Source organism: Stegodyphus dumicola, chromosome 4 (assembly GCF_044657685.1).
Source record: "Stegodyphus dumicola isolate Sdum_Otavi_A_Nest chromosome 4, ASM4465768v1".
Classification (NCBI taxonomy): domain Eukaryota; kingdom Metazoa; phylum Arthropoda; class Arachnida; order Araneae; family Eresidae; genus Stegodyphus; species Stegodyphus dumicola.
This window is the reverse complement of record NC_140771.1, coordinates 83,282,121-83,306,551: the sequence shown is the minus strand read 5'-3', so window position 1 is coordinate 83,306,551 and position 24,431 is coordinate 83,282,121. Positions and strand designations below refer to the sequence as shown.

General features: G+C 31.9%; 1 protein-coding gene across 2 annotated transcripts in view; it reads left to right on the top strand.

Moving 5' to 3' along the window:
* The window catches only part of LOC118196875 (INO80 complex subunit D-like), a 165,096-nt gene that overhangs the window by 101,969 nt on the left and 38,696 nt on the right, over nucleotides 1–24,431 (top strand). For both annotated transcript variants that reach the window (XM_085815138.1, XM_085815137.1), the window contains 2 exons: nucleotides 4,098–4,314; nucleotides 22,276–22,410. In XM_085815138.1, coding sequence (XP_085671264.1) covers nucleotides 4,098–4,314; nucleotides 22,276–22,410 — 352 coding nt within the window. The remainder of the gene's footprint in view (nucleotides 1–4,097; nucleotides 4,315–22,275; nucleotides 22,411–24,431) is intronic.

Genomic DNA, 24,431 nt, shown 5'->3' with positions numbered 1-24,431 from the left:
TTTACTTCCTTGTACGAAGTAAAAAATATTGTAATCACGAAAAATGTCAGGTATCATATTTCAATGAAAATATCGATTTTGACCGCTATCCAATGAAATTTAATGATGTTTTTGCATGACATTTGCAAGTAAGCACAGAATAAAGGACTCTTTCCCCCCAAAAAAATTATAAAAGTGATTTAAAATGAATTCTAAAGAGAATTTTTCATGGTGACTTATGTATCTCGCATAACTCAAAAACAAGTAGCATCAGAACATTGAAATTTTGTATGTAGGACTGCTATAACATGTAGATGTGCTCCTCGTATTTTGGTTACAATCGGCCACACTAAAAGTATATAAACATGTATATATATATATATATATATCCACTCTGTTACTTGGCTCAGTGAGCTCAGTTTCTTTACTCTTATATGTTTGTAAATTGTGCATTTTTTGCTTTAAAAATGATTGAATTATGTTGTTCTTATATTCCGGTTAAGGTTTTTATGCCTTTAGTAAATCTGTATGCAATATTTTTAGAATTATCGACAATTTTCGGCCATTGCTTGTTTACATTTGAAACAGCAGAACAGTGGATTTGTTGCCAATCTAGAGAAACTTAGCTTCGCAACAACAAAGATAACGGCTTCATTTATTATTGCAAATTAAATCATGCTTAATCCCTTCTGGAATTTTTTCGAGGAAATAAGTGTTTAAGATTTACTTCATAATTTTTAATACAGATATTTTGACTTTTTATGTATTTTTGCCTTGTCGCGAAGTGAGAACTGAATTAATTGAATTAGAAGTACACAATCCTCTGTGAAAAACTGTTTCTTTTTTGTTTTGGTTGCTTAATTTCTTTTATACATCATTTTAGATTTATTATAGTAGTTGAATAGAAGATGTGGCAACAACTAGATAATTCTTCAAATGATATAAATTTTGTGCATTCTGAGTTATAATATGAACGAAATGTAACGCTGTTAAGTGAGCCTGGTTTGAGAGTGTCGTTATGGTAAACAAATATAGTGAATTTTAAAGAGTGCATTTATTCTGTTGTGGTTTATGCGCTATCGACAAAGTAGATTTAATTCAATCCAATAAGTTTAAATGAAATGCAAGAGAAAATGCTTATAATTATATCCGTGCAAGGAAGTCGTGGTGTACACATCAGATTTTTTTTTATTCCCTTTCAGAAATATTCAGAGAAAGTTAAGTACTATTTAACGTATTTCGCTATTAAAATAAAAGGTGCTCTAATTTGAAATAGACCGAATAGAGCATTAATTATAAATTGACTTAGATTTTTTGATTTAAAAGATGCCTCAGAAGCTAAAAAATCATGTCATATTTGAGAAAGTATTTTAGGAAGAAGCTCTATAAATAGAAAATAAATAATGCATAATTTTAATATTAATAACACAATAAACTTTTATCATAATTTTTATAATCCTTAACCGAATAAAATCGAATTATCTTAAATTTTTTTTTAATGTAATTAACGAAAACTTGTGAAAATATTTCATTCAAATTAAACCATTCTGAGCAATCGTTCTGTGAAAAGTATAGTATTTAATTCCTTTCAGAGTGAAATGTTGTTTAATAATGCATTCTTTTCATATACTTAGACTCTGAAATATTGCAGAAAAAGAAAATATGTACATTTATTACATATATATATATATATACGACGTAATTACAGAATATTTACATACAATCGTGTCAAAACCCATTGATTTTAATGGTAAGTCAGTCAATGTTTTGGTCACCACGGAAAGGGATCGCCAAGTGCTTCAAAGCAGTGTATCGGGGAAACCGGTTAGGGCCACTCTATCTTACTTCCTACTTCCATGGATGCAGTATTTCATCTTGTGCCAGACATAAAATCTGCATATACCTTTGAGCTCAGGAAATACATGACAAAATGAGGCATAAAAGAAATAATAAATATATAGCTAACTGATTAGTAAAGTTTAAATATGAAGTGACTAGTCTTCTTTAAAATATGGGAAGCTGTTAAAAGTATAAAATATAAGTGTTTCAAGAAATTTTATAATGTAATACTAATTACTTGAAAAAATTATGAAATTGATTTTATTCTTGAATTTGTTTTATAATTAAGTTAAATATTAGATTATGTACGTATATAATAATAATATAGCCTACTTGCTGATTGATTTCATTCTTACAAATTACAAAAGGGAAGTTCGAGGTGTATATAATTACTGTAGTTTATTCAGCTCGTTTTTGCTGATAGGTCCTTAATTTTTTTCATTCATGTTCCTTCAAAGTAATTTTCATGTGCGGAAATGCGTACAAACCTTAAATTAATTTCTGTAGCTTTAAATCTAAATTTAGGCTAGAGTGATCTCTAGGTGTGTTACGTACTACAAGATTTAACACAGGCAGGAGCACCATAGAGGCATGGATATTTATTACAGTTAATGTTTTTCTATCTTATATATAAATTGAGCATATTTGTATGCATTAAGTATTCTCTTACTGAAATTCTGTGTAGCAAGTAAAATCTATCTACTGTATGCTGTCAAAAAAGAAATCATGAAATGAAGAAAGAAATAATGACTGAATTTCAAGAAGTTCGTGGTCAGTAGCAATAAAAACAATTATGAGTTCTAGATCTTCTGTGGCTGAGTAATGTTAAGCATTGACATCTAAGCATAAAATGCTGCACTGCTTGAATTCCAGCATGATGAAGGAGGATATTAAAATATTTTAAGGGATAATCATGGAATATGATATGTGTATAATTATTCTTTGAAGCTTCATTTGTGAAATGTTCTTTTTAAACGTCAGTTACTGTATCAAATTGATTTACTTACTTTTAGATATAAATACGAGTCTGTATTTTATTGTTCAATGCAATAACAATCAGTTATATGAACCCTGCCTTGGCTGCAGCTGTCTGAGGGCTTCCAGTTGACCATTGCTGCCTTGTAGGATCATATATGTTCCTTTTTTGCATTTGAGCATACCAGTGTTAATCTGTCGTTAAGCTTCATTTGATCATTTTTATGTTTCATTATCTTTATTGAATTGTGCATGAAATTGGACAGTATTTTATATTTTACATGAAATCTGATGAATATATTTTTTTATATTATACAGTACAAAGTCCGTAATCCGAACGTCCAAGATCCAGAATGATCTATAATCCGGACTTCAAAGCCACAAACTTTTGTTTGTTTGTTTGCTTTACACATGTGCGTAATGCGTTTACGCATGCGTGTTTAATGTATAACGGATGGTATAAGCCAGGCTAAAATTATCTTTACTGATTCTAAGGCATTTCACTTAATGTTGCAGATTGTTCTGTTCCTTAATTTTCTAATTGGATCTGGCTTATTATTTTTTGCAGACTGTTAGAGCAATTTTATAAAAATTAAGCTTGAACTTTCAATTATGTCAAAAAGAGTTTCCAATTCTGGAGCTGCCAAAGGATCTACAAAGGGAAAGCATGTTTCGATGTTGTCAAGTTAGTCGGCATTCTCGACACAGCAATTACAGGACTTGAACAGTGGAACTTTGTAACTGAACAAGAAATTATGTCTGTTTATAGAATTAAACAGAAAGTATAAGCACAAAAAAACGAAACAACTTACATTGAAAGAAATGTTTAATAAAGTAAACAAATAAATATTAAGCTTTTTTTTTTTTGTAAATTTTGATACTCTTAGATCATAATTGCTCTTTATTTCATAAATTACGGTTTCATATTTTTAATTGTACGCATGCCATCTTACCACATTTAAGTTGATCTATAATCCTGAAAAACCTCTAGTCCGGAATCGACGAAGTCCCGACGAGTTCAGATTACAGACTTTGTACTGTAGTAGCTTATTTATGTAAGTCTGGTATATATTTAAAGTATTTTTATCTTATGAAATTTAATTATAATTAATTTTATCTTACCTCATTGTACTTTGGTAAATTTAAATTGGAAGTCATAAATGGTATTCATGCTTAATGTTTTTAATATGAATTTGAATAAAATTATCATCATTACTGTTTCTGCAGCTATTTGTATTGCTAGTTGATCTTTAAATGTTCTAATTTTTTAAATGATAATAAACCATCTTTTTCTCATACTGTAGGATAATTATAATAAAATGGCGTCTGAGCCGAAGCCAAAGAAACCTAGGAAGAAACCAAAGCCTTCAGCTTTAACTAGGCCACCTAAAAGAGGCAAAAAGAAAAAGAAGCCAAATTCACTCCGTCCCTCTTCACCTTCTCCTCTGCCTCCTCCTCCTCCTCCTCAACTTCCAAAAGTAGTAACACCTCCTGTTTCATCCCCAGCAGGCTCTCATGTTGGTAAGTTATGTGGTAAAATTGTGAATTTTTTTTAATGAAAAGTGCAAAAACTTTAAAAGTATATATATATTCATTGAATCACATAAGTTTTGTTTTATGATTTCACCATACCTCCAGCTAGAAAATTTCTTTTTATAAATGTCATTAAATTTATTCATAAAGAAGTTATTAAGGTGCTGTTCTATTGTCTCCAATGAATTCCAAGCCAGTCAGAGAACTTTTAAGTGATCTGAAGAGATGAAAATGTGAGAAGCAAGGGCTGGGAAGTCTGTGTCTGATATTCATTAAAATTGGGGCTAAGTACTGTCATGAAGGAAGACAACGTCTTAGCGATTAATCAATTCTGAATGCTTTGCTTAGATTTTTGCATTTAAAAATGTCATTCAGGGTAATATTTTTATGAATTTGTTGTCTGATTTGGTAGCAATAATTTAGTTTCCTTTGTAATCCCACCATATGCAAATACACCATACGCATCTTGTGTTTGATATTATATGACAGCCCCCCTCTCAGTATTTCTAAAGGAAGTAACAAGTAAGTTTTCTAGTAACATAATTTTGTAATGTCTACTTCTTATCTCCAGTAATGAATCGTTGCATAAGTGGAGCTTCCTTACGTCTTCCAGCAAAGAATGGCATGCCATAACTTGAGCAAGCCTATTCATCTCTGTTAAGATATGCAGTAGCCATATATTGTAGCAGTCTTTTTCAAAGGATCATGCACTGTGCTATTTGAAATATTTACTCTGTCATATAATTCCTGAACTGTACAACATGGATTTTCAGCGGTATTAATTTAATAGGTTCTTGTGAACAGAAGATAAGTTATTCACGGTAAGCAGCATCTTTTAGGCTTAATTTCCACTTTTAAGACTAAAGAAAGCATAAAAGATTGTACTTAAACATTTGCCTTAATTGAGATAACTCCTTATCAGCAATAACAATGTAATTAGAACAAAGCAGGCTTTGATTTGTAAAATCGCAGAACTTCTGGATGACTCAATGTTTATATATAGTTTATTATGTTAGTTTGAGAGTATAATTTCATACTGATAAAAATTTTGTTTTAAAATAAAACTACCACATGTTTTGCATGAATGGTATGATTTTCTCTTACAATGATTACTTTATATCAGTTAGAATATTAAGGACATATCTTTTAGCAGTAATAAATTTTATTTTATTTTATTTTATTTATTTATTTTATTTTTACCATATCTAAGATCAGGAGTTATATTTATTTCATGTAGATGTATATCCTAAAAATGAGGCATTATCTCAGAAGCTGTTAATTAAAAGCATACAAAAGAATTTTGTAATAGCTCATTAGTTTAAATCTTTCTTCTTCTCATTCATATTATATGCAGAATGTTTTTCTTTTTTATTTTGATGTGTATGCATTGTTCTTGTACGGAAATATCAAACTTTTAAATTTTGTAATTCTCCCCCCTCCCTTTAATCTTACGTCTTGCTTGTCATTATACATGCATACCTAAACATCTAAGCAAGAAAATGGAAAAGAGGATAAATTGAAAAATATGTATAAGAATTCATTGAAACTCTTACACACTTGTAAGTTAACGCTGAGTCGTCATTACAGTGGCAACAACTTTTTAAGAATTACTTGGAAGTAGCCATGTCTTAAACTGACCAAAAGTAACAAAAACTAAACTTTACCGATTAAATTGGAGTTAAACAGTAAGTTAACTTACCACCTTCTACTGAGAATCAGAATAATCCTCGAGGACTAATAACAAAACAAATTTTCGTTCCTTCTTCTCCCCCCCCCAAAAAGAGTAAAACAAAGCATTTTGCCTGTATAAAGAAAACAGCAAAATTTGGAGGGGGGTGAATCTCTAACCAAGCGCAACCCATAGGCCATGCCGACATAAGGCATGGCATCAAAACTGTATACTTGAGTTCACAAATACATTCACCTAAACAAAAATGTGAACAAAGCCTGACTATAACTAAAGATACTTGCATGGAGAAATGCAAAGAAAAGAACCAATAAATAATTAAATAATAATAGTAATAAAGAATACAGGGGCTTTGGTAGAGGTCTGTCAAACCAGAGCGCAATAACTTCTGCTGAAAAGTCTGTCCATCGACTGATTCATGCCTGAAATAAGATCATGTGTAGTAGTTTGAGATATCTCTGTTGTGAGATTCATGAAGAGAAATTAAAGTCCTCCATGATGGATGGATTTGAGTGGTCATTTCATATGAAGATTTTTTTTCCACTGTATTAAATACTAGTCTATGGTGCCAGTAATGACCTGTAAACTTCTTCATTATGAAAATGTCAACCATAAGAAAATGGTAGAAATCAGTGTGGCTGCCAGCAGCACTTCCTGCCCATATTGTTAAACCACTGTCAGTGGTGAGCAAAGACTAGCCCATGGGCTGAATGTGGCTCTTTAAATTGCTTATTCTAACTGATTATGAAATCCTGTGCAATGAAATTTTCATCTCTTTCCTATTTGATTTTGTGTTCAAGCTACCAAAATCAGCAGCATGAGTGTGCCATGATAAAACTTTAGAAATGATTATTTTAGTTAAGAATGGCAAAATAATAAAAAAGTTGCAAGTTAAATTTGGCAGAAGATTTGAAGACCAAATGTATGTCATATTTATGTAAAAGAACATTTTTGTTAATGAAGTACATGAAAATAAATATCGATAGCAAATTACTAATTAAAAATTTACATTTGAATATTAAGGATTGCTACAAGTGAGTAGGAACCTAATTTGGATTATGGAAGTTAATATTAGAGATTTCATGAAAACTCTGCAAATAAATATTCCTTATTCGCCGATGAAGTGTATGTTAATTAACAATTATTTTTACATTACAGTGATTGTAATAAAAATAAAAATGTATGCAAACTTATAAATTTATTAAAAATGTTTTACTAATCATCAATGCCTTTTTTTTCCTTCATATTCCTTGAAACTTATGTGTCCATTTTTGTTTTCATTGGTTGACCCGCGTGCACGGCCGTCATAACTCTGTGCTCACACCCTTGGCCTGTGCATTTTAAAGACAAAATATGAAACTGAAATTCATAAAATGCTATTTAAAAAAAAAAAAAAAAATTAAATTTCTTCTGGGGAGGGACGTTGTCTCATAATCACATCCTGGACAACAGTGGCAGCACAAAATAAATCATCATCACACAAGCACTATCATATCTTATGATGGCCCTTCCTGCATGATGGATTAAAAAGACCTTTTTGATTCTGTGTTAAAAGTATTTGCCTACCTCTCCTCTGCATACATTTTGTAAACATTTTTGGCATGACGTCTAATTCCAGCAATTCTGTAGATCGACAACGACCAAGTTCATCAGCAAAAAGTACAATGTCCTATTGTCATGGAGTCCATTTGAGACAATCCTGAGACATTTTAGTCAGCTTCTGTGAATGGACTTAATCAAGGCGATGCAACGTGGACGGATACAAATTCACACATACATATGTGGGATTTACACGTACAAAATTCACAAATATTTAAATATCAGTGAAAACTAACTCAAGCTTGTTTGCAGTTAACTTCTTAATCTGGAACCTGGTTGCAGGTTTGAATCTAGTTTAGAAAATATGGTTTAAAACCTGGACGTCTTATGTCCAGAATAATGTGATATACATATATCTCTGGACCACCAATCCAATAAGCAAATAAATATGTAAATAAAATAACAAGACAAATTCCTCTCCCTGCTGAATATAGGAATGGAGAATATAATATTCAGCAAAAGAAGACAGGTGTGCCAAAAATTAAGTTTTTTTCTTTATTAACTGAGATTCCCTGGTGGCAAGTTACACTCTTGCTCACAAAAAAAAAAAAAAAAAAAAAAGCAAAATATGGAATAAAGCAATAACTATTTAATAGATATGTTTGAAATTGATCCAAGAGTTTGGTGTGGCATTACTTGACCTCTTAACAAATAATAAAGCAAAGACATACAAAAACACATGTATTATGACCATTATATCGTAAAAGACCAAATGGGTTGCCAGAATATTGAATAGGAACATCACACTTATAATAGGCATGATAACATTTAGCTGAATGTTTGCTTGACAACAGCAAAGTAAGCTGGCAATAGTGTCATCGATCGCTTGTTGTGCAGTACTACCCCTTTCTGTAGTAATGCATGTCGGAAGACGTGTAGGTGTCTGGTGGCACACTGCAATCTGCTGTCTGTTATTCCACGTCCCACACATGATCAATAGGATTCAAGTTTAGTGGTCTAGCAGGCCACAGCAGATGTGGAATAGTTTCATTTCCAGATAACACCGCACCACTTGAGCTCTATGCAGATGGCCATTATCATCCGTAAATATCACATTGGTACCCATTTCAGCGATAAAAGGTGCACAAGAGGGTGTAGAATTTTGTCATGATATCCGACTGCTGTTACAGAAGTGTCATGGTCAGGTATGACATAGAGGTCGGTGAAGCCCTTTGTTGTTATATCAGCATGTATGAGTAAGGCCTCTTTGTAGTGGTTTCTTTCGATGATCTTTGGCCCCTTATAGTGTGTCCCTGGCTCTCTCCACATCATTGCCGTATGGAATCGTTCTGGATTTTAAATTGAGGTTCATCCGTAAAGAATATGTGATCTCACTGCTCTGTTGTCCAACTAAGATATTCACTGGCCCAATTCAGCTGTACTCTGACATGCCATATGGGCAACGGAACAGAAACCACAGGTCATGTGATTTTATGCATATCATTGCCCTGCGGGAATCATTCTGGATATTAAACTGATGCTCATCCGTAAAGAATACGTGGTTTTTATACCTTTACTTTTGCATGCTATAATTGTGGAATTATCAACAATTTAAAAGCCTTTTAAATGCGGCTAAACCTAATTTGTGTTAAGCATGGCAGCCATACTTGTTTACATTTGAAACTTGGCAGAATAGTGAATTTGTTGCCAATTTAAAAAAAAAAAAAAAAAAACTAAGCTTCGCAACAACAAAGATAACGACTTCTTTTATTATTGTGGATTAAGCATTATTATTGCAAATTAAATCATGCTTTTAATCCATTCTGGAATTATTTAAATTATTAAATTATCTCATATATTTATTCACTGCCCACAACAAATTAAGTCAGTTTCTATGCCTTCAGTGTCTTTTTGCCGAATGAGATCAAAAGTAAACCTTCAGTTTTGTGCACTGAAAAGTCTGCCTTCTTGCCTGCTGGCTGAATTGCTTGTTTTTGCATAAAAATTTTAATTTTAATTGTAAAATTTGTTCTTTAAATTCTTTTAACTGTATTTATGTTTTATATTTTTCAATTTTTAATAATAATATTTTGAGGTTTTATGTATTGTTGCAAAGTGAGAACTGAATTAATTGAATGAGAAACATATCTCTAACGAAATTCAAAGAAATAAGTTTAACTGAAATGCAGGAAAAATGTGTATAATTTAATATTCCGTACAAGGAAGTCATGTGGTGACACATCGGATTTTTTTAAAAAAAAAGAAGTTAAAAGATGCTTCAAAAGTCTTCCCATTCTAAACAGTTCTCTTTTTGACGCTACATATTGAAAAAAAAAAAAAAAAAAAAAAAAGAAAAAAGAAAAAGAAAAAAAGAAAGAGAGAGAAAGAAATGGAGCAAAAGTTAGTTAGCAGCCCCCTTTTGACACCTTAACTGGTTAAATTGTGCAGGGCAGAGATCCCAAACTCAAACAGCATGCAGCTAGAATGCATGATCTGAAAACAGCTGACTGGATGGACATTCCCCCCCAAAAAAGGAAATAAAATATTAACAAAATAAAAATATTTTAAATAAATTTTACTTATGAAATATTTATCAAAACAAACATAAATATTAATAATAATATTGTGAAAGAAATAAATATTTATATTTATTTTATAGTTGTAAACTAAGCTTTGGTACCAGAAAGACATTTTTCTTGCTTAAACTTTGTTATTTAAATATATTGAGAGTTAAATATTACATTTTCAGACTAAAATTTACTTAAAATAGTTCTAACATGTTTAATCAATCATTAAATAACTTATTTAAAATAAAACAGCTTAGAAAAGTTTTCAGAGAAATCATTCCAAATCGGACAAAACCTGAGAGTTAATAATGACAAACTAATCCCTTACTGGTATTTACTAAATTTTTAAATAAAATAATAAATGCATAAATAAAAGTATATATGTTTGCAAGTCAACGGTTATAATTTTTAGCCCAAAGGAGCATCAGCCCTGTAGGTCTAGAAATGGCATTTTGGGTGGGTTTAATATAAACACTGTATCACTTTTTAAATTATTGCTCCTAAAGGTTATTGCCCTGTATTATATTTAAAGTAATGAAGAATCTGTATGAATGTATGTATGTTTCTCATACTGTGAAAAAACGATGGTATCTAGAGCCATCAAATTTTGAATCCTCTACCAAATATGAACACCTGTAACCCCGAATTTTGAATTTGTTTTATTATGTCTTTCATATTTTGTAAAACTATAACAAATTTTAGACTTTTCATTATTAACATTTTTTGTGTTTACTTCATTGATTAAACATCACGCTCTTCACACTTACATAATATAAAATTGAATTCAACAGCAAAATTGTAAAATATCATATCTTTAGAAATTCCGATATACGGTCTCGTGCGGTAGAGATAAAAATATACGATTCCGTACAGTGTTGCCCTTGCTCAATTTCAAATCGTTCAGTTCTTTTAATAAATTTTTTTTTTAAGTTTCACAAAATCTGAAATTTAAATCTCAAAATTTAAAATTCGAGTTTTCAGATGCACATGTTTGGTTGGAGACAACGTTATTCAAAATTTAATGGTTCAAGTACCGACATTTTTTCACAGTGCGAGGAACATAATGTGACGGTCCTTCATTAGTCATGTTTTTAAAGATAATATATGTCTACAATATTTGGTGACAATAATTTGAATTGATTCACTGTTTATAGTGGACGACACAAAATCCCATTTCGAGACTAATAGCTTAATTGGGTTAATGCCCTTTTGGGCTAATAAATTTGAAATTCAAAACTCGAGATTGGAGGGGCCTATGTTTGAGGCCTCTTGAAGGCGCAGGACTATGTGTTTGCAAAATTGCATGGTGTTAGGTGCCTCTATCTTTCTACAATGCGAGGAATTTACAAACATACAAATTCCTTAGAGTTAATAATAGAGACAGAGATGTTACTATTCGACTAAGCAACAAACCCCCCGTTCAAGATTTAGACCATTACTCATTAAGTGCAGGAGTGTCTTTGTTTTTTAATTCCTTAAACTGCTCCAATTGTTCTAAAACCCTTTCCTGCTTCAACCTTTTCAAGGAGAGCGAGACTTATCAACTGTAAGTAATTGTTAACAAGTGTTTCTTGCCGTCTGTCGCCGTCCCTTGAGGTTTGACTCATACTAGCAGACGGGAAAAAGCAGCTGCTAAGGTTCACTGTCATTTTCCTCAAGGTCAAGACTGCTTTGCCTAAAGGTCAGTTAGTTCTTTGCAGAGAGGAAATGATATCTGTTGTTTAGTCTTCAGGTAGAAGCAAACATGGCAAGAACTTAAATGTTTAAGTTTAATGTAATGAACTTAAATCTTTAATATATATATATATATATATATAAACTTTGTTACTCGGCTCAGCTCAGTTTCTTTATTCTTATATGTTTGTAAATTGTGCATTTTTTGCTTTAAAAGTTATTGAAATGTATTGTTCTTATATTTGGGTAAAGGTTATTATGCCTTTAATTCTGCATGCAATAATTGTGGAATTATCAATAATTTGAAAGTTGTTTAACCCTCTGGGCGGCCAGGGTTTTCGCTAAGAAAGCACAAATTTCCCAAAACTACATTGAGAACAAATTATTTTTTTGATTTTAATGCAAAATCTCTCCTGGTATTTCATACCTGGATTTGTTTTCTTTTGAAATATTGCTTTAATTTCATTGACAAATTTAATGCGCACGTATATATATGTTCTTATAGATATCACAATAAATATTCTAGGCCGTATATATATGGCCTTCCCGCTTAGAGGGTTAAGTGCGGCTAAGCCTAATTCTTGTTTAGCATGGCAGCTGTATTTGTTTACATTTGAAACTTAGCAGAATAGTGAATTTGTTACCAATCTAGAGAAACTAAGCTTCCCAACAACAAAGTAATGTCTTATTCATTCTAGAATTATCATTTAAATTATTAGCTTGTTTTTGCGTAAAAACTGTAATGTTAATTGCAAAAAAAGAATTTAAAAAAAAATTTTTTTTTATTATTATTTTAACCGTACTTGGTGTTTTACGTTTTCTGTATCTTTCGATTTTTAATGAAAATATTTTGAATTTTTATGTATTTTGCTTGAAGTGAAAATTGAATGAATTAAGTAGCGTATGCGCATTAGGTAAGCGCCACTGAATCATCTGTGAAAAACTGTTTCTTTTTTATTTGCTTAACTTCTTTTATACATCGTTTTAGATTTATTATAGTATTTGAATAGAACATGTGGTAATTCTTCAGTTAAAGTATTTTTTGTGCACTCTGGATTATAAAATGAGTGAGATGTAACGCTGTTAAGTGAACCTAGCACTGAAGTGTCACTGCGGTAAATAAGTATCACTAACTTTAAAGTTTGAAGAGTGTGTTTATTCTATTGTGGTTTATGCACTATCGACGAAGTAGATTTAATTAAAAATTCTGCAAGTATTAATTCAATATGTTTAAATGAAATTCAGGAAAATTGCATATAGTTTAATATTCCGTAAAAGGAAGCCATGTGGTGTACACATGAAATTTTTATTTTGTATATAACCTAACTGACTGAACCTTTAAAAATGTTTATTAATTATAAAACTCTAGTTTGTAGGAAAATTATTATATTATTTTTAGATGTCCACTACTCAGACGTAATAAAAAATGCTATTTGCATAAAAATCCCATAATCAGCCTGTAGATAACATTTTTTTGCCTTTCTATATTTTTTTTTAGTGTGTTGGAAAAGTTGGAAGCGGCATGCATAACTTTTTTACTTCTTTGTACTAAATAAAGGAAGTATTGTAATTACAGAATATTCCAGGCACCGTATTTCAACGAAAATTCCCATTTTTGAATGCTATCAATTTCAATTTAATGATGCTTTTGCATGACATCTGTACATAAGTACAGAATAAAGGGCGCTTTCCCCCAAAATGAATTATAGAAATGATTCTAAATGAATTCAGAAGACATTTTTCCGTGGTTCTGTGAATATGTACGTATCTCACACAACTCAAGAACGAGCAGCCTTAGAAGGATGAAATTTTGTATGTAGGACTGCTATAGCATATAGTTGTGCATCTCCTATTTTAGTTTCAATTGGCCACCCCAATGTATGTATATATTACATTGGGGTGTATATTATGTATATATACATGTATGTATATATACAATGTATGTATATATACATGTATATATGCAATGTATATATACATGTACCCAATGTATGTATATATACAATGTATATATATATATATTGTATATATACATGTACCCAATGTATGTATATATACAATGTATATATATATATATATATATATATATATATGTCCACTCTGTTACGTGACTCAGTGATCTGTTTCTTATTTGTTTGTAAATTGTGCATTTTTTTCTTTCAAAATGATTGAATTATGTTGTTCTTATCTTCCAGTTAAGGTTTTTGGGCCTTTAGTTAATCTCCATGCAACAGTTGTAGAATTATCAACAATTTCAAATTTGTTTAAGTGTGGCTAAGCCTAATTTTTTTTACCATAGCAACCATATTTGCTTACATTTGAAACCTAAACAAACAGTGAATCAAGTCTTCTTTTGAGACAGTGAAGGACTAAAAGGAAGCACTGAAAAATCTGCCTTTCTGCACTGAAAAATCTGCCTTCTTGCCATCTGGTTGAATTGCTTGTTTTTGTATAGAAACTGATTTTAATTGTAAAACGTTTTTTTAAAATCTTTCAACTGTATTTGATGTATTATGTTTTTCTATATCTTTTAGTTTTTAATGAAGATATTTTGAGTTTTTATGTTTTTTTGCCTTACCGCAAAGTGGGAACTGAATTAATTGAATGAGAAATATATCTCTAATGAAATTTGAGGAAATAAGTTTAAATGGAATGCAGGGGAAAATGCATTTAATTTAATATTCTGTACAAGGAAGTTGTGGTGTGCACATTAGTTTTGTTTTCCAAATGGTGGCACTCTTCCCAAAAAGGTTGGCCACCCATTCTTTAAACTGATAATCCAAATTCCAGAAATAACCGAAATCGCCAAAGTCATTCTGATATACGATTTTGGGCTTTGTACTGTATTTAAAAAAAAAAAAAAAAAAAAAAAAAAAAATCCTCTTTAAAAAAAAAAAAAAAAAGAAATGGGAGAGAGGCCTTCTTTTAGCTTTCAAAAACTTTCTTCTTTTGGTTAGAATGTTTTTCTGTAACGAACTAGAATGAGCTAAGCGATTGATGTGTTGCATCTAGCTCAAAAGCACTAGGTATTCTACGGTACTTAAGAATCCTTAAAAGTGTATTTTGGGAATGATTTTTGGCCCTTTAATGTCCTCAATTTTGACCCAAATCGGCAGAAGGTTCGTAATTTTAATCATCTGAAATTTCTGTTTTTTAGGATTGCCATTTTCAGTGTGTATTTGCATTTTTGAGGAATATATTTGGGCAATTCACTGGCAAATATATATTTGACAGGGTATCTTTTGAATTTGTTCCTACTTCTAATACAAACTTTCTTACTTTTTGTACGGTATTGTAGTATGTTCTTTAATTGTAGTACGTAGTCAAGGTTCTGGGTAGGAAGTGAAACATGAGCTTTTCAAAATTATTTCTTGTTTGTTAATGAAAAGCTTCTAAACCTCCCACTCCTGTGATTTCTTTAAATGGATCTAAATCTGGTGACCTATGAACATTTTGGTGGTTTTAAGATCAATTTCTGTGGATAATTTTTAATTTGGAGGTTTTGAAATTTTTGACGAGTTTTTTAAAAACATTGTAACTGATGAATTTAATTAAAATTATGTTCAGGAAATAACATTAAAATAAAGGATTTTTATTTTCCTCTGTCATATTATAAAGTGACATTACTTTCCATTTTGGCAACTTATTATAAAGAATATTTTTAATTTGAAAAGTAAACATTATAATAGCACAGTTTTTGAAACACTTCTTGGCAAAAGCAAAATTGCTGTTGTAATTACTTTAAAATAACTTGTTTTTTATTTTTTAATTTAATATTCAGAATTCTTAAAATGTTTATTGGCTTTCTCTTTCTAACAGAGTTTCTTAAACTGTGGGTCACGACCCCGGGGTCATGTTACCTGCAGTAAGCGGGTCATCAACAATTTTAGCAATTTTGATGTTCCTTATTAATTATTATTTTAGAATTACCAAAAATTTTACATAATGTCTCTGAAAATAGATAAAGATAAGGCAATACAGGCAAAGAAAAAATGAAAATGTTTCAATACGTTTTTTATAATAGAAACATTCATTTTACTTTAAAAATTAAGGACGTAAAACTGAAATAGTTAGTATATTACAGTACAAGTGAAAAAAACTGATAGTTTCACTCACAGGTGTGTTGGTTTTGTGCAGTGCTTATGGGGTCCCACAAAATTTTCAAAAATATTATGGGGTCCCCACACCAAAAAGTTTAAGAAACCATGCTCTGTAAAATTTATTTCACACTTTTCCTGTCTGATTTTTTTCCCCAAAAAAACTTGAGTTTTTTTGCTGTTACAGGATTAGTAGGGATAACTTTTTGTTTGTATTTTACACACTGCACTTCAGAAAATATAGAATTTGAGGACAAGATTTTTAGACCAACGATTCAAGAAGATTCCAGAAAAATTGGACAAAATGAGAAATGTCTGCATGGTTTTAACACGTAATGGTATATGTTACAGAAAGTTTGTGATGAATTTCTTACTTTTTAGAGAATTTTTGGAAGAACAATGAAAACATAATTAAATTTTCTACTTCTGATCCTAGAAGTCTTTCACTTAGCATGTTTATTTTCCATTTATTTCTTCTTTTCACTACACACAAGCATGGAAAATATCAAAAATGCTTCTAATCTTATCACATTGACAAGCATCTGTAGAAAGGAATTTTTCTTTTAATAAAGGCATTGAAATCTGACGTCGTCCAGATGGTATAGTGATTAGGGGAGCCTGCTGCAAAACCAAAATGCTTGCGTTCGAATCCCAGAGAAGGCATGGGTGTTTGTAAATGTATAAAGTCGTTGCAGCATGAGGATGGTTAAAATATGTGATGAGCAGAAAACCCTCTTCTGTGATTTAGTGGTCAGGGAGAGGGGTGAAAGACCCTCAAACCACTCCCAGTGTGCTGTCCCTCAAAATTGGGATGAAGAAGTCTAACCTCTTTGAAGCTCTGGCAACCATTTTTCATGAAATAAATGTGCAAGATAACAACAACAGTTAAAAATCTGACAGTTTAAAATATTTATCTTTTATGTCTCAGTGCATCAGATACAGGGCATTAAGCTTTTTCCTACCTGATGCAATGTTTGTGGTCCTAAATTCAACTGCCTAGTGTCTCCCTAAATTCTAAAAATTGTTGTGCTTCTAAATTCTGCTGCCCATTGCCTGTCCTAAATTTTAAGTTTTGCCATGCCTTGATTTTTGTTGCTCGGCACTTCACTAAATTCTAAAAATTCTGCCACACTAGCTCTGATACCGACCCTGACCATGTACGTCCATATTTATTCTCAGTGTTCATATTACTAAAGAAAAAAATTAGCAGTTTCTTCTTCTATACATTCTAAATATGTCAAGTTTTTTAGAGTAACAGAAATCTTTAATTAAATCCAAAAATTCTAAAATGAAACGTAAACTTTTTGAGGAAGAAACTGAATACATAAAGAGAAAGAAAATTATTCTTTAAAGGTATATTGTTGAAATATTGATAAGTTAGGAGATGAAGTAGAAACTAGTGAGAACATTGGTTTGGTTATTGTACCAAATTTCTTATTGTTAGAAAAGATGCTTAAAGAGAAAGAAATTAATATAAATTATTCAAAATGACATAAATTGTTTGTAGCTTTCAATATATAATCCTGATATTGTTTAAGATTCGATGTCATAAATTCAGGGTTGCCACGCTACCTGGAAAACCGGGAAAAGTCAGGGAATTCGAAAATTGACCAAAATATTCAGGGAAAAGTCAGGGAATTTAAGTATTTTTGTCAAAATCTGGAAAAGTCAGGGAAGTTCATACAACGATCCCGCCAAAAAAAAGCGATTTTTGCGCCGACGTCGGAAGAGATAACTTTTTTGGCGAATTATGTATCACGTGAGTGTCATTCGGGTAGCTGGCATAGAGCCAATTTTCGCAGCTCCAATTTGATTGTCTTTTAGAAAGGCAAAGCAACTTTCCCGCAACTTTAGGTTTCCAGTATTCTCGAGAATAGCATGTGCAGTGCATGAACTAAAGAAAGTACCTGTTCTCGTATAAAACAAAATGGGTTTAATCCTAGTATACGGTATCATGGAGGTTAGAATCAAAGAATATGTATTGTAAAGAAGGAAAACCTCTCTGCAACAGGCTCCATTCCATCATAGAAGGAAACAGCTGTGCATGTCTGATATATCTCGCCAAAGCTCGAAACCGGTGTCGAAGTTCGAAGGTCACGTTATCAAGAGTTAATAAAATGAATATCGTTTAAAATTTCTTTAACCACTTGCGCTAAAAAGACGTGCCACGCGCGTTAAGATGCTTTTGTCTCAAACCGCGAGCGACGTGAACACCACGTCGCACGCATTTTTGCGATAAGCATTTATCGCAAAAATGAAAATAACGTGGTGCACACGTCGCCTAACAACGACATTGTTTATTTCTCGAGTTACAGCTCTGGATTGCACTCGCAGATGCGGAGCGGCGTAAATGAGACACTTTACCGCTTAGCGCACGGCACCGCAATCGTGAAGTTTAGTCTTAGCGCAAGTGGTTAAACTCTAAAGGAAAAAAAATATTTTTTGGCGCAAGTAAATTAATTCATGGATTAGTTATTTTCAGGGGAAAAAAAAAAAAAAAACTACGAAAATCCGTTTTTAAAATTATTGCGAAAAATCCAAGAAGAAACGTCCTTTGATAAAACGTTTCTTCTTGGATTTTTCGCAATAATTTAAAAACGGATTTTCGTAGTTTTTTTGTCAAAAGTCGTTTCTTCTTAACACGTGTTTCTCAATTTCCTGTACACATCGCGGAGAGGAAAATTCTGGCCGCCAGGTTCCGTCGCCAAATCCCTTGGCAAATTTTCCCTCCGCATTCTAGCGGCGTAATAGCATTTTACTTGTATGGAACCTTTTCTTCTTTACATAGACGTTCTTTGGTTAGAATAATAATGGGATTTGGCGACATCATGATGCGCAGTAAACGGGTCATTTTGGTCTTGGCGACAATTTTCAAAATCGTGCCAAAGCCTTACCGTATACTAGAATTTTACCGCAAAATCTTTTTAAACCTTTTTTTTTTTTCTTTTTAATAAATACCTTGCCATTTTACAGTAAAATAAAAAAATAGTAATCAGTCATCTAGGCTAGCCATGTAACTATATTCGCCAAAATATCGTTGATTATTCTAATTCAATTAATAATTAGTAATTATCTTTATTTTTATGTTATTCATATAATTTAATGTTGCTTCTTCCCTCTAAATTTATTTATTATTAGTAAATAATATTTCCAAATTTCAGGAAATTTTCTCTGGCATAATCCTGAAATTAATTATAGCAGTATGATGACATACCATCACGAAATTTAATGCACATATTTTTTCCTTATGTATGCTGCGAAATAAATATAAAATACCTCAATTTATTAATATTCTTTCATTTAGCTGCAAAATGTCTGCAAAAAAAGCCTTATTTTATTCCAGATTGGGAAGATTCTAATCTCAATCTTCAGTGGAGAAAACAACAACTGTTATAATTATATTTGTGTTTTCAAGTGTTAAGGTGCCTTTTAAGAACATACCTCACGCAAATTAAATTTACCTAAAATCTAGCCTAACTATTTAGCATTGCGTTGTGATTTATAAGGACCGGATTAGCCTCGTGTTGAACTGGTGATGATCATGAGTGATAATTAAATAAAACATACATTTGTTATCCAATGTATATATCTTAAATTTTATTAAGTTTCTTAAGTGGAAAACTAAACAAAATTATCAAACAAAGTATACCAAGAATAATTAAGAATAAATGTCTTCTTGGATTTATTGAATAATTAAGTGAATTTGCTACACAATACAAGTAATACCATAATTAATTTACCTCTTAGCACAGCCAACGTACATTACGCGGATAGACTGGAATTTTCTTGAAACACACCTGGAAAACCTGGAAAAGTCAGGGAATTTCATTCTCCTGTTTGAGTGGCAACCCTGTAAATTACATGTTTTTTTTAACTATGAAATGTTCTTTGATTGTGATTTTAATTATGCTTTTATAACAAATATTAAAAAGAAAAATTAATAATGGCCATTTAAATCTATAATGACTAAGGGTATCTAACTATCTAATTTAATTATTTGTAACTAATTTTTCACCCTAGAAGTTATTTCCGTGTGTTAAAGCAAGTTATTGATTGTAATTAATTCTTACTGTGGTCACAAGATACAACACAACTGATGTAAACGTTAAAGTAAAACTTATTCCTTACAGCTAGTGAGACTTGAAATAATATAAAACAACTTATATAAAACAACTATATAAAACAACCTGTCTATTGCTTTAACAGCTTATTTGAAAAAATACATTAACTGGATTACAACTCCAGAAACTCTGTGCAAAACCATGACACTTATTACACCAGAGAGATGGTGCATAACTCATTAGGTATTTTCTGCCTCCTTTCTGCATCCCTTCATGGTGTAACAGTAGCATACTCAACATGTATTCGAGAGTTCCAGGTTCAAGTCCTGGCGAGGGCATGGCTCATTTTTCAAGTTTCCTACTTTAAAAGCCCTAATGACTCTACAGACTAATTTTTTCACACTTACCAGTTATGCCAACATTAGGTGTTCAGATCTGTTTTGATGAGCAGGTCTTTCGGCAGCAGCAAACCTTCTGTTACAAATCATGCTGATTATTTAAAATGATTATGATCGTCAAAAGGCATAGGTTATGATTAAAATGATTATTATCGTCAAAAGGCATAGGTTCTCATTTTAACTTATGCCGTATGGCATAAAATCTGCATACTATTCTAAACCTCGAGATTGATCAAGTGCCTGACAAAATGAGACATAAAAGAAAAAATCACTGTCCATAAAACTGTCCATAAATATAAGCTAACTGTCCATAAAACATAATAAAATGTCACTAATCTTTAAACATGTCCAACTACTGTATGTCTAAAATGTTTAGCGATGAATTCAGTTTCAATGATGGAATTTTTTACTTCGTTGCATGGCATGCGATGCCGACCAAGAAGGGGTTATTGGGAATGGTATTTAATTGCTGCCAGAGTCCAGCTTATACCGTCCATTATACATTAAACGCACATGCGTAAAAACATTATGCGCATGTGTAAATGCACATGCGTTTACGCATGCGCTTAAAGTTTGCAGCTTTGGTAGGTCCGGATTATAGATCATTCCGGATTATGGACGTCCGAATTACAGACTTTGTACTGTATTACAAAAGTGAAGTTCAGGCATAGATAATATCTTTAATTGAATTTATTTAGTTCCCATTTGCAGATGGGTCCTTAGTTTCCCATATGCAGAAATGTGTACGAATCCTGAAAACAGAAAGCAGTCGTCCTGATAGGTTGCTCCTCTCTGACTTTCATTTTCAGAAGATGACAGAATGATTTACATTTAAGATTTGAACTATTTCTGACTGTTAATGGCCTGTTTTGAGATGTCCTATACTCATTTAAAAAAGAAAAAAGGCATTAGGGAACGGGTAGTCTGAAAGTTTTCATATTTTATATTATTCCCAAAGGAGCGTTTTTCTAACATTTTGCATGTTATGTTTATTCATGAAAATATCACGTTATTCGGTCTTAAAGCATAAAATTCACTTCAACAGCAGTATGGATTCCGGTGTTAGAATCGCAAAATATTTAAAAAGAACATATCTTTAGAATTTCTGATACGCAGTCTTGCATGCTGGAGATAATTTTTTTTTTTTTTTTTTTTTCTTTTCCTTACAGTTTTGCCATTGCTCACTTTGAAATCATTGAATTTGTTAATCGAAAATTTGTTAAAAGTTTTACAAAACATTAAATAGATAATAAAACATATTCCAAATTCGGCTTCGAGATGCTTATTATTTGAGTGGAGGACTGTGCTATATAAAATCTGATATCTGGAAGTTCTGTTGTTTTTTTTCACAGTGCAAGAAACATGCATACATTCGTGCAAATTCTTCATTATATAGCCCATCTGGGAAAATTGCCAATTTGGACTTTAAAAAAATTGTTTTGTTTTTTCTTTTGAAGTCCATGATATAGAAATAAACTCCTTTCTTTTTAAATATATAATGCAAAATTTCCTGAAGTCCAAGCACAAAACAGTAATTTATAATCCGCAGCACATAATCATAGGCAAAAATAATTTAGGTAAAATTTTTCTGCAGTGTAATTGTTGCATGCGTACATGTGTTGTATATTCAGATTTTGTGGCTACATGCTTTTTTTCTTTTTTTTTTTTTTTCTCTTTAGACGGGCTAGTTTAAAAAACTTTTTGCTTAACTTCGGGATATTGCTGTATTTATCTTAAACTGTTTTGTTAAATAAGTTAGTAGTACAAGAAAACGCAGATAGTAAGTATATTTTTAATTAAAGAAATATGACAAACTTTTTTGCTGATATAATTGAAATTTAATTTTTGGTTTGTTTTACTTTATTATTGTTTGTAAGTTTACTTTCGATTTAAAATTTTTTTGAATTTTATTAATTCTTTCTGTAGGTATGCCAAATATAAGTTCATATAATGAAGTCATGAAACCAACAGAAGCTGTTTTATCAGTACCAGATCTTAGTAAAGATTTAAATGGACAGTTGCATTCGGAACTAGAAAGTGATTTAGAAGCTTTTTCACCAGGTATTTTGTTTTGAAATCTGTAATTTATTACTTATCAGTGAATATATTGGATACAATTATATTTTAAATCAAAGACTAAATACAGTCAAATACCGAAAATCCGCCGACCTGAAATCCGCCAACTCCTGAAATCCACGTTGCCTCTCAAAATATAAACATTCAGTTTATAGGTTCCGGAAACCGCAACATTGAGTACGAAATATCGAAGAAAAAATACTTACCGAATAATGACGTCATAATTACCGAATAATAATGAGTCATAACAGAAATACCAAATTATTGACATCATGATAAAAGTTTTTTCTCCTCTAATCTGCATCGAGGTAAGAAAGCAGACGATTCACTCAACTCTTCTTTCAAGTTCACGATTCACGTTGTTGTATTTTCTGAGCTTTGTTATTTCACAAGATTATTTAGTGTTGCCTTTTTTTTATTTGGATATTTTGTGGATAAATAAAGAATATTTTAAATTTCAGCCTTTTTAATAAAATTACAGATTAGAAATGCACTTATGATTTTACTGTTTGCAACATTGAAAAACGACAACACGTTGCATTGACGGTAATGCAGAAAGTGCAACTTCTGTAAAAGATGGAAACAGGTGCTACTTCTCGGTTTATAGCAGAATCGTATGGAACTGCGATACGATTGTGTATGATATACGGAAAAATATAGAAAAGCTGTTGAAATTTTGATGAAAATGGAACTGCGATACGATTGTGTATGATATACGGAAAAATATAGAAAAGCTGTTGAAATTTTATGGCAACAGTGGTGATTCTAACACCAGAATCCAAAACCGGAAATCTCTGCATGAGGCGAAATCGGCAAACCTTGATGCTGTGTATATGTAATACAATAAATAATATAATCAGTTTATATATGTAATAATAATTTAATGCATATAATAAGTTATTGCAATAATGTATATAATAATTTAATTAAATGTATCTAATACGCTTTATTCATTTTGCACTTTTAGTCCGAATATTATGCTTTATCTTTTCTGTCCTGAAATCTGCAAAATCCTAAAATCCGCACAACCTCTGGTCCCAAGCTTTGCGGATTTCTGGAATTCTACTGTAGTACCTTTTCCTATGATTGTTAGTTGCAGCCAAAGAAGAAGGTACTATTTTGTGGAAACTATAAAACTGCATATTACACTTCTATGCCAATCCCTGTTGCCAAATTTTGCTCGCTTCTAGATTTTAATTCATTTGGCATGCATCTTTGTACAGTATTATTATATATGCCAAAGAGCCATTACATTGTGACCACTCTCCATCTGTAACAATGGGCTCACCTAGGAATAAAACCACTGAGTATGTGCAGCTGATGTTGTAGTATATAAAATGGCTATGCATTGTCTTTCCAAACATAGCACAATTAGCAACATAATGGGAAAAGCAGCTGATTTATCAGACTTCTATAAATGTCAAATCGTTATGCCTTGGCAAACTGGTAACGTCAGTATCAGAAACGGCATGTTTAGTGGGCTTATATCAGTATCAGAAACGGCATGTTTAATGAAGAAGTTGTGAGTAGATATTGAAAGTAGTGTGTGGTTGGTGAAACGTCAAGTCGCCAGCCAGCAGTGTGTTGTTCACGGCTCATTGATTCCAGAGGAGAGCGGAGATTGATATGCATTGTTCGCGGTGACTGAAGAGCTACAACAGCCAAAATCACCACCAGCTACAACAGTGGAAACCCAGACAGTGTTTCTCAACACACTGTGCAGCGTACATTGCTGCATATGGGCCTGTGCAGGTGGAGGCCGAAGCATGTCCCCGCACTGACAGCGCGGCATCACCAGCTGTGTCTGCAGTGGGTCAAGAAACATTGAAATTGGACATTAGAAGAATGGAAGAAAGTTGCATGGTCCAATGAATCACATATTCTGGTCCATCACATCGACGGGCGTGTGCTAATATGCCGATTTCCAAACGAAACTCTGGCACCTGGATGCACAGTTGGTTGGAGACAAAGTGGTGTGTGCAATATTTTCATGGAGCACATTAGGA